The sequence below is a fragment of the Biomphalaria glabrata genome, chromosome 4, assembly GCF_947242115.1.
Source record: "Biomphalaria glabrata chromosome 4, xgBioGlab47.1, whole genome shotgun sequence".
NCBI classification, from domain to species: Eukaryota; Metazoa; Mollusca; class Gastropoda; family Planorbidae; genus Biomphalaria; species Biomphalaria glabrata.
In genome coordinates, this window is record NC_074714.1 from 33,961,352 (window position 1) to 33,973,617 (window position 12,266).

The 12,266-nt window shown below is 37.0% G+C and overlaps 1 protein-coding gene across 1 annotated transcript; it reads left to right on the forward strand.

Moving 5' to 3' along the window:
* Nucleotides 1-9,554: 9,554 nt before the first annotated feature.
* LOC129925949 (uncharacterized) lies at nt 9,555-11,635 on the forward strand. Its single transcript, XM_056027554.1, has 2 exons — nt 9,555-9,567; nt 10,749-11,635. Exons 1-2 carry the CDS (start codon nt 9,555-9,557, stop codon nt 11,633-11,635), a joined length of 900 nt encoding a protein of 299 aa, XP_055883529.1.
* Nucleotides 11,636-12,266: the final 631 nt, after the last annotated feature.

The window sequence follows — 12,266 nt, forward strand, 5'->3', positions numbered from 1 at the left end:
ATCTACAGTAGATGGAAGTTTTCCAAAAAAAAAAGCCGATAAACTTTCAGATCTGGCTTTAGATTTACTGTCGACTAACAAAATATCGCCTTTTTCTTTTTAAGAGATTGAGATAGTTTTAGATCAATATTTATATGCCAGTGACTATGAAAGTGAATAAAGTATTGGAACTTCTTGTGGTTAAACTACGCCCTATTATTACATGTATATAGGATTGACGTTATCCATATTGAAAAACACTCACAATGACTACTTTGTTTATTTTTCATGAGATTTAAAATATTTCATGAGATTTTCATGACTTTTCGTACATTTTGCAATTTCAGGAGATTTCCAGGAGCTCTTGGAAAATCAAGAGGCCGCGGGAACCCTGTAATAATAATATAATAAGTTAAAATGGTTTATTTTAACACTTTACACCTAGAATTAGCGCGGGGCCAATGAAAGTGCGGAGCCCACTGCGACCGCATAGTTTGCGTAGCCTAAGGCTGAGTAGAATATGTATCTACATCCTCTGTTAGGGATCCCTGGACAAAATTACCTTATTAAATACTCATAAAGATATTAGAATTCTTCCACAATCTAGGACGAATAAGTTCTCTTTCTTCTCATGTTCCATTTTAGCATGGAATGGGCTGCCTGAATCAGCCAAGAAAACTAATGGCTTAGTAGAACTTAAGTCGTTAAATAATATGAAAAACTTCTTGACAAATGAAAGACCATCTGGTACTTGTAGGTAGTTGATATACAAGTTCTTCTTGTGACGAGAAGTTGTTAGTGAAAGGAGGTTTGTCATATGTTCAAGCCAGATGTTGTTAGTGAAATGAGGTTTGTCATATGTTCAAGCCAGATGTTGTTAGTGAAAGGAGGTTTGTCCTATGTTCAAGCCAGATGTTAGTGAAAGGAGGTTTGTCCTATGTTCAAGCCAGATGTTAGTGAAAGGAGGTTTGTCATGTGTTCAAGCCAGATGTTGTTAGTGAAAGGAGGTTTGTCCTATGTTCAAGCCAGATGTTAGTGAAAGGAGGTTTGTCATGTGTTCAAGCCAGATGTTGGTGAAAGGAGGTTTGTCATATGTTCAAGCCAGATGTTAGTGAAAGGAGGTTTGTCATATGTTCAAGCCAGATGTTGTTAGTGAAAGGAGGTTTGTCCTATGTTCAAGCCAGATGTTAGTGAAAGGAGGTTTGTCATGTGTTCAAGCCAGATGTTGGTGAAAGGAGGTTTGTCATATGTTCAAGCCAGATGTTAGTGAAAGGAGGTTTGTCATATGTTCAAGCCAGATGTTGTTAGTGAAAGGAGGTTTGTCATGTGTTCAAGCCAGATGTTGTTAGTGAAAGAAGGTTTGTCCTATGTTTAAGCCAGATGTTAGTGAAAGGAGGTTTGTCATATGTTCAAGCCAGATGTTGTTAGTGAAAGGAGGTTTGTCATATGTTCAAGCCAGATGTTAGTGAAAGGAGGTTTGTCCTATGTTCAAGCCAGATGTTAGTGAAAGGAGGTTTGTCCTATGTTCAAGCCAGATGTTAGTGAAAGGAGGTTTTCATATGTTCAAGCCAGATGTTAGTGAAAGGAGGTTTGTCATATGTTCAAGCCAGATGTTGTTAGTGAAAGGAGGTTTGTCCTATATTCAAGCCAGATGTTGTTAGTGAAAGGAGGTTTGTCATATGTTCAAGCCAGATGCTAGTGAAAGGAGGTTTGTCCTATGTTCAAGCCAGATGTTGTTAGTGACAGGAGGTTTGTCATGTGTTCAAGCCAGATGTTGTTGGTGAAAGGAAGTTTGTCATATGTTCAAGCCAGATGTTGTTAATGAAATGAGGTTTCTCATATGTTCAAGCCAGATGTTGTTGGTGAAAGGAGGTTTGTCATATGTTCAAGCCAGATGTTGTTGGTGAAAGGAGGTTTGTCATGTGTTCAAGCCAGATGTTGTTGGTGAAAGGCGGTTTCTCATATGTTCAAGCCAGATGTTAGTGAAAGGAGGTTTGTCCTATGTTCAAGCCAGATGTTGTTGGTGAAAGGAGGTTTGTCATGTGTTCAAGCCAGATGTTGTTGGTGAAAGGAAGTTTGTCATATGTTCAAGTCAGATGTTTTTAGTGAAATGAGGTTTGTAATATGTTCAAGCCAGATGTTGTTGGAGAAAGGAAGTTTGTCATATGTTCAAGTCAGATGTTTTTAGTGAAAGGAGGTTTGTCATATGTTCAAGCCAGATGTTAGTGAAAAGAAGGTTTGTCCTATGTTCAAGCCAGATGTTAGTGAAATGAGGTTTGTCATATGTTCAAGCCAGATGTTAGTGAAAGGAGGTTTGTCCTATGTTCAAGCCAGATGTTAGTGAAATGAGGTTTGTCATATGTTCAAGCTAGATGTTGTTAGTGAAAGGAGGTTTGTCATGTGTTCAAGCCAGATGTTAGTGAAATGAGGTTTGTCATGTGTTCAAGCCAGATGTTAGTGAAATGAGGTTTGTCATATGTTCAAGCCAGATGTTAGTGAAATGAGGTTTGTCATATGTTCAAGCTAGATGTTTTTAGTGAAAGGAGGTTTGTCATGTGTTCAAGCCAGATGTTAGTGAAATGAGGTTTGTCATATGTTCAAGCTAGATGTTTTTAGTGAAAGGAGGTTTGTCATATGTTCAAGCTAGATGTTTTTAGTGAAAGGAGGTTTGTCATATGTTCAAGCTAGATGTTTTTAGTGAAAGGAGGTTTGTCATATGTTCAAGCTAGATGTTTTTAGTGAAAGGAGGTTTGTCATATGTTCAAGCTAGATGTTTTTAGTGAAAGGAGGTTTGTCATATGTTCAAGCTAGATGTTTTTAGTGAAAGGAGGTTTGTCATATGTTCAAGCTAGATGTTTTTAGTGAAAGGAGGTTTGTCATATGTTCAAGCCAGATGTTAGTGAAAGGTTTGTCTTGTGTTCCATTGTTTTTTTTTTATCTAACATAGTTATTAAGAGAAAAATAATCGCTCTGTAAGGTGCATAAAGGAGGTATTGTTGTTTTTTTTAAATAATTTATTAGTGCCCTGAAAAGGGGGATAGACGGTTCTAGTTTTGTGTGTAAAAATCAATAAAAGTAGGAAATCAGCTCAGAGTATTGGTTCAACAAAAAGAACTAACTAGCAATAGTGTTTATTGGAACATTTTGAAGAAAGTTGATAGGGGAGGGGTGACACCCTGAGTTACCGCATAGGTTACACCGACACTTTCTGGGAGGCTTCCATGCTGTTCTTAGGTGATCAGTTAACGTTACTCTACTTATTCCAGAAGAGTTAGAAGAGTCTTATCAAAGATGACGTGTTGTCCTGTTTGCTTTTATGTGAAAAAATAATGCCAAATGTTTTTTAAAAAATTATTACTTTAAACGATCAAAACAAGACTAAGGCTTGAATATTCTTAGTCCGTTGGTGAATTTGATGGGGGCCGCCTCTGAGTTTGTGTGATAACAAAGAATCTCTTTGTAGTCTTTTTAAATGTTTTCTTGATATCTGAGTTGAAAGTGTAACTAAGGGATAAGACTTGTGCGTGTTATCAACATTAACCAGAACCCCACTCCCCTATTTTTACAATTTATCTCCCCCTCCCCGCCAATTTTAATTAGTAGGTTTATTGGGCTTAAAACTACATTTTTTTTTGGCGATTGGTCTGCTTTCTCATTTTCTTGTAAGATCTAGATTTTATGTTTCAATCATTGCTATTTTTAAGTTGAATACGGCAACTATTGATCCCAATGACTCCCAAGTGATAAATACTATTTTATGTTCAGAAACTAAAGTCTACTTTAATGGCCAATGAGCGAGGATGGCAGACAACTTCATAGCTAGTCCACGATACTCTAAAACTGGTTCTTGACTTCAAACAAAAAATGAAAGAAGACAAAAAATATTTCTTTCAAATGTTTTTTTTTTCCTTAGGCCATCTCCTTAAATCAACATGATGCTGGCTTCATGGGAACTAGAGCTGTACATCGAGATATGCTTGTATTTTGTTGATGTACCATGCCACGATAAACCCACTTTTTTTTTTTCTCAGAAACAGTTGATTGAGAACACGGACACAGACTATAAATAGGTTACAGCAATATTTCGCATCTTGAAATACATGTTACCCTGGACTCTGGACAAACTAGGGCGAGAGCTTTTTTATCAGGTGGTTGAAAAGAAATTTGGTACCTAATGCGGACATTGTTTCAAACGAAGAAGATGGTTTTATTTGTAAGAGAAAGAAAGAGAGAGAGAGAGAGAGAGTGGGAGAGAGCGGGAGAGAGAGAGAGAGGGGGGAGAGAGAGTGAGAGGGAGAGAGAAGAGAGAGAGAGAGTTTGCTAATAGTGAAAAAGTTTAAAAAGGTAAAAAATGGTGCGGAGGTGATATGAATCTGATCAATGCAAAGAAAGTTACCCGAAAGAAGAAACACACAAAATTGAGAACCGCTGCCTACAGTATTGATTCCAGGAACTTTGTTTTTGTAGACTTTTTTTTTAGGGCGTTCTAGTTAGGCAGACGACATTTTCGTCAAAGGCGTAACATATCTAGACAGGGATTGGGTCTATTGAAACCACTAGGAGAAACAAATACGTTTTGTCGGCGATACATTTTCTTCGATCCAACACTAAAATTGCACTTCTTAAGTTGCTTTGACCTGCACATAAATTTAGAAAAATAAAAATCGTTTTGACACACCATCAAGTTAAAGAAATAAAAATGTGAGATGTCAGAAAGTTCAGCAAGGTCCCAAAGGGAGTGTATGTGGAATCAAACTCAGAATCGGCCATGGAATGTTTTACTCAGGGAGGTAAAAACTGCAGGTTTTAATATTTTCAGCATGAATATCGGATGCTATGAAGTACAAACTTTCCACAATTCTGTCTCCGTCCACACAAGAACAGGAAACGTAGTGAAACGTGTCGATGGTATTGACCGACTGAGAATTGGATTCGTACTCTAGGATACGGAGATAACTTAGCTTATATTATTCTTATAATAACATTGTTAATATTCATATGTTGGCCCTGATTGTTAGACGATATGGTTCAATGTGAATCAAAGTGTTTTAAGGTATAGAGTGCCAACTCGGCGTCTAAATTATATGATACGGTTTAGTAAATATTGTTTTAAAATATATTTGATTTTTAAATACAAATTAATTGCATTTTTTCACTATTTAAAAAAACGTAAACATTGTCTTTAAAATTGTAATACCTTGTGTTCACGGATCTATTTGCATACAAGTTTGTAAAATAGAAAGAAAATCCCTCCTCTTACTAATGTTGTCTTTTTCGTTTTTTCATTGTTTTTTTTTTACAAGGGAAGAATAGTTTTAAATGGATATCCTATTTTTATGAAAAACTGCTTGGGTATTTAATTTCCAAAAATTTAAACTGTTCGCTTTCAGAAAACAAAATTGTTGCATCAGAACTTTGCAAGATCTAAAACATGATATCGGATTTTCAATATCTTTTCTAGTTTTTGTGATCTAAACGGGACGGACAGACAGAATATATACAAATCCAATAGCGGCCATTCCCCATTCGGGGGGCCGCGTCAAACCTTAAATTGGTTCATCTACGGCAATCTACGTCATAGTATCGATGTCTATGTTTATAGGGGTTAAAGGGAGGGGGTGCTGTGTGCTATTTATAAACCAGCCCGGAACATCTCTCCTCTAGGAAGGGGGGACCACGTTTTGAGCTGCTCAGCCTCGCCCAAGTTTCACAATGACATTATTTCACTAAGTTTTGTTTATTTATTTATGTCTTCCACGTTTTAGGAAATAACAACCTATTTTTATTACAAAGTCAAAGAGGTCAAGGCCGTGAGAAAAGTACAGGTTCAAGTCTGGGGTGCCGTAGGTTAGGGCTGTAAAGTGTTAACTACAGAGAAACAGAATAGAAATGGAGGAATGGAAGGCGGGGTCGAGAAATATTTTTTTCTCTACCCACTTTTTATTTTTCTAAGAAAAATAAAATATGATCAAAGCGATATTTTTGTTTCCCCTCCATAATGTAGTGCCGGCTATCGTTGTTGACAAAGAAACAGACTTCTGAATGAGATTCTGTTTTTCTGACTTGATCAGACTAGTCAATATAATCTCAGTCAATACATAATACGTGGGCTAACCTAACTAAAGATTTCTGTATAGTAAAAAATCATGTATATTTTCTTATATTATTAATGTTTTTTACACTGAAGTAAACAGATATGCGAACTCTATCGTCAAAGCTGGTCAATTATTTGTTTTTCTTAAGAGTACTGACCTATTTATGTTGTAGGCCTTGCATTTATTTGTAAGTTGACGACAACTAAAGTAAGTGTTTAGAATGGTTATTAAATCTAATCTATCTATCCAATCTAAACCTTCACAACTCTAATGAGTATAGTGTAGCCCACTCAGACCACATGGTTCATTACATTCAAGAAGAACATCAAGACCTATATGGTTGAAACTTAGTTAACAATTTGTAGCTGCCCCAGCGAGGATAAAGCCCTATTAGGTTTGTATAAAATGTCCGTCTGTCCGTCTGTCACACTCAGATCTCAGAAACTTGAAGAGAAATGAAAAATCTTATTTCACCATGCGTTGTGGCTTGCAAAGTTTAGGTGCAACGGCTACTTTTTGTTTTCTAAAAGCGAACCATTTTGTTTTTAAAATTAACTGTGCAAGTGATTTTTTCACGCACATCTAAACAATACATAAATCTAAGGGAGATTATTTTAATAATATATCCTAACAAAGAATGACAATTTTTGTGCATTTTCTGTATCACTTATTTCATTTATATTTGTAAACTGTAGGCCTACAAGAAATGTTCCGAAAAAAAAAATTAAATAACTGTGTTTTTTCTAGTCAACTAGCTGCTAAAATGAAAAGAAAACATTTATAATTGTTTATAAAGATCTAGAATGTATGTAGTGAAATGTCACGTAAAAGACGTTTACTTTTGCGTCTTATCTCTGTCGTTCTGTCTGTTCGTCAAGTTTAGAACTGAAAAAAAAAGAATAAGAGGCTATTGAAAATCTTATTTCACCTCTAACACATCTCACAACAGTGTTATCATTGTAATAAGACTATATCAACTCACTCTGTCTTTCTGGTAAAAAAATTGTTACACGTTACTGCTATCAAACCCAATCTTGGATGAAGCTGAAATTTCGCATAATTATTTCTTCTACAAGAATCAATAAATTAGCTACTTAAATATTAATAATCAATTATTTTAATTGGTTTTTAATTGGTTTCTCGAACAAAGGAAAGAAATTTTACTTGACTAATAAGGTTGTATAAGCTGAATTAGTCCCCTTTATTGTTAATAGAAAGAAAAGATTTTAAACATCCTTAAATAGCTATAAAACCTCTGTGTCATATGCAGCTTTGGGTTCATGAGGCTGAGGAGGCCTTAGCACTCGACTTCGAATCAAGGTTACTCACTTTTTTATAAATAGACTAGTCGACCGGCGGCGTAACATACGCCGCTATTTTGCACGGCCGGCCTTAGGCCACTACAACCTATGAGACCGTAGCGGGCCCCGCACTTTCATAGGACCCGGGCTTATTCTAGGTGTATAAATTATTAAATTAAACCATTTTATAACTTATAACAGATTTCCCGCGGCCTCCTGATTTACCAGGAGCTCCTGGAAATCTCCAGAAATTAAAAAATATACGAAAATGTCCTGGAAATCTCCGGAAATTAATCAAATCTTTTGAAAACTCATACAAATCTCCTGAAATATATACACAAAAAATTGCCATTTTGGGGTGTCATTCATTATGCAAAACACCAATCCTACGCACGATAAAAAAAAAACACGGCATTATCACGTAATTGTGGAATCTGGTGAAAGAAGCTTCTTGCGCCTCAAACTAATGAAGAATTACTTGAAGTCAACAATTTTCATAGATAGATTGAAACATTTGGTAATTCTTGCTATTGTGCGTGATCTATGTAGGAAACAGAATTCGTATGATAGACTGTATGACTTCGCTACACGCAAGGCTCGTGTATTAATTCTGTAGGTAGTAAAGAAAGAATAAAATGCAAAATGTATTTTCTAATACAATCTTTTAATTTTCACTTACTATCCGAATCCCTACCCAAACTGGGCCCCGCGAAATCCACAATGGTTATGTCCGGCCCTGCTATTTAGTGACGGGTGAATACAGAGTAGATTACTTGTTCTCTTTCCACTTAAAATAAATTTATGTAAAATGATTTAGTTTAAAAAAATATCAAAAATAGGTTGTTCAGAATTTTAAAATGGAGAATGTCATTGACTACAAATGATTGTTTACAATCACTCTTTAAACTTATTTCACATTTAATGGTCTTGCTGAAACATCACTTTTTATCGGTGAAAGAATGTTCCGGATTTTGTTTTGAAAAAAAAATTGACCTATAATATTTAAATTTTCTTGCCAATCGTCGCTAAAATTTAATTACCAAACGAAAGATTGTTGCGAATTTTTTTTATAGAAACTGTATTGTGGTCAAGTGACTATTTGAGATCGCTTATCTAAAATATCTGTAACGATCTTTTATATTTGAGTGCTAGATATGCTTATGTATTCGCTCTGTAGCAAAATGATGACATGGTTTTAAAATGTTAAGTTTATCAATACTTTCATATTTTGTACACCGAATACACACAAAAAGTTAGCTATTTATGATTTCTTAATTTATGAAAACTCCAATATTTGCAGTTTATTCTTATTTTTTCTCGCTCTGTTTTCCTGCATTTCAATAAATTAAATTAGCTTCGAAAGAGATTGTCCTACAATAATATAAAACTAAAAATTTCTTCTTAAATTATTTGAACACACATTGACGGAGTTACTTGTCAAGTAAAATCATTTTCTGTAAGATTGACGTAACCCTTTTCAATAGATTCAGTCACCACATTTTGTTTCCAGCACTCCCAAACTCACAGCTGTAATGCAAACTATTTGCTTTGATCATCTCCATACATCTCAACATATTTTAACGTGGCCATGATACATAAAAACACTGAAACATAACTTTCAAATTCAACAAGAAAAACATTTTAAAAAAATACTTCTTTTTTAAACGACAATACCTTTAGTATTTAACCTATAGAGTGATTATTTTACACTTATTAAATAACAAATGTTATATTGAAACCTAGAAAAAATGTAAAAATACTTTAAAAAAAAACAATAAAGCTGATATTAAGCGTAGTTGTATCAATTAGTTTGTAATAGATCTAGATAAACAATAATATGCGATTAGAAATATTTTTACTAATTGTTTTTGTTTGTTTTTTTGTTTATCGAAATTTCATGCTCTTAGCTTTCTCAATACACTATGATTCTATTATTTGTCTGAACCAGTTGGAAAGGGGTAGAGGGGAGAAACAATTTTTTTTAAAAAGTATTTTTTGTTTTCTTGGTACTTATCCGCTCCCCCCCCCCCCAACCTGTTATGGTGTGTGTGTGTGTGTGTGTGTGTGTGTGGCGTGTTCTATGGTGACGGTGGGAAGAGGTCAGCGATTGGTTCTGAATGATGCAAGATAGGTGGCATTGTCGTCACTTGGTCTTAGTTAGGGGAGGCGACTCCAGAACATGAAACTGAAAGGTATGTTATTGTAAAGAGTTAGATTTTGTGAAAAGATATTATACTAAAGTCTACTACAATTATCTCATCAGTTGACTTTGTCAATATTATAAATAAAAGTTATATTTAGTATTCAAATTATTAAAGTTATTTCAAGCTTGATCAGTTCAGTATAGTTGTCTACCAAAGGTTTGGTTGTCTACCAGCGGTTTGGTTGTCTACCAGCGGTTTCGTTGTCTACCAGCGGTTTAGTTGTCTACCAGCGGTTTCGTTGTCTACCAGCGGTTTGGTTGTCTACCAGCGGTTTGGTTGTCTACCAGCGGTTTCGTTGTCTACCAGCGGTTTAGTTGTCTACCAGCGGTTTCGTTGTCTACCAGCAGTTTGGTTGTCTACCAGCGGTTTGGTTGTCTACCAGCGGTTTGGTTGTCTACCAGCGGTTTGGTTGTCTACCAGCGGTTTGGTTGTCTACCAGCAGTTTAGTTGTCTACCAGCGGTTTAGTTGTTTACCAGCAGTTTAGTTGTCTACCAGCGGTTTAGTTGTTTACCAGCGGTTTAGTTGTCTACCAACAGTTTGGTTGTCTACCAGCGGTTTGGTTGTCTACCAGCGGTTTAGTTGTCTACCAGCGGTTTAGTTGTCTACCAGCAGTTTAGTTGTCTACCAGCGGTTTGGTTGTCTACCAGCGGTTTGGTTGTCTACCAGCGGTTTAGTTGTCTACCAGCGGTTTAGTTGTCTACCAGCAGTTTAGTTGTCTACCAGCGGTTTGGTTGTCTACCAGCGGTTTGGTTGTCTACCAGCGGTTTAGTTGTCTACCAGCAGTTTAGTTGTCTACCAACAGTTTGGTTGTCTACCAGCAGTTTAGTTGTCTACCAGCAGTTTAGTTGTCTATAAGCAGTTTAGTTGTCTCCCAGCGGTTTGGTTGTCTACCAGCGGTTTGGTTGTCTACCAGCAGTTTGGTTGTCTACCAGCAGTTTAGTTGTCTACCAGCAGTTTAGTTGTCTACCAGCGGTTTAGTTGTCTACCAGCAGTTTATTTGTCTACCAGCGGTTTAGTTGTCTACCAGCAGTTTGGTGCTACAAGTCAACAACTGTAACACCGCCCCCCCTCCTCTTCTATCTATCTCTTGTGTCAGTGCCAGACTGTGCTCCGCTGTCACTTCTTTTTTTAGAAACCTCCACATTGACCTCCTACCTTCCACTTTTAGAAACCTCCACATTGACCTCCTACCTTCCACTTTTAGAAACCTCCACATTGACCTCCTACCTTCCACTTTTAGAAACCTCCACATTGACCTCCTACATTCCACTTTTAGAAACCTCTACATTGACCTCCTACCTTCCACTTTTACAAATCTCTACATTGACCTCCTACCTTCCACTTTTAGCTACCTCCACATTGACCTCCTACCTTCCACTTTTAGAAACCTCCACATTGACCTCCTACCTTCCACTTTTAGAATTCTCTACATTGACCTCCTACCTTCCACTTTTAGAATTCTCTACATTGACCTCCTACCTTCCACTTTTAGAAACCTCCACATTGACCTCCTACCTTCCACTTTTACAAATCTCTACATTGACCTCCTACCTTCCACTTTTAGAAACCTCCACATTGACCTCCTACCTTCCACTTTTAGAAACCTCCACATTGACCTCCTACCTTCCACTTTTAGAATTCTCTACATTGACCTCCTACCTTCCACTTTTAGAAACCTCCACATCGACCTCCTACCTTCCACTTTTAGAAACCTCCACATTGACCTCCTACCTTCCACTTTTAGAAACCTCCACATCGACCTCCTACCTTCCACTTTTAGAAATATCTACATTGACCTCCTACCTTCCACTTTTAAAAATCTCTACATTGACCTCCTACCTTCCACTTTTTGAAACCTCTACATTGACCTCCTACCTTCCACTTTTAGCTACCTCCACATTGACCTCCTACCTTCCACTTTTAGAAACCTCCACATTGACCTCCTACATTCCACTTTTAGCTACCTCCACATCGACCTCCTACCTTCCACTTTTAGAAACCTCCACATTGACCTCCTACCTTCCACTTTTAGCTACCACCACATTGACCTCCTAACTTCCACTTTTAGCTAACTCCACATTGACCTCCTACCTTCCACTTTTATTTACCTCCACATTGACCTCCTACCTTCCACTTTTGAAACCTCTACATTGACCTCCTACCTTCCACTTTTTGAAACCTCCATATTGACCTCCTACCTTCCACTTTTAGCTACCTCCACATTGACCTCCTACCTTCCACTTTTTGAAACCTCTACATTGACCTCCTACCTTCCACTTTTAGAAACCTCCACATTGACTTCCTACCTTTCACTTTTAGCTACCTCCACATTGACCTCCTACCTTCCACTTTTTGAAACCTCTACATTGACCTCCTACCTTCCACTTTTTGAAACCTCTACAATGACCTCCTACCTTCCACTTTTAGCTACCTCCACATTGACCTCCTACCTTCCACTTTTAGAAACCTCCACATTGACCTCCTACATTCCACTTTTAGCTACCTCCACATCCACCTCATACCTTCCACTTTTAGAAACCTCCACATTGACCTCCTACCTTCCACTTTTAGCTACCACCACATTGACCTCCTAACTTCCACTTTTAGCTACCTCCACATTGACCTCCTACCTTCAACTTTTAGCTACCACCACATTGACCTCCTAACTTCCACTTTTAGCTACCTA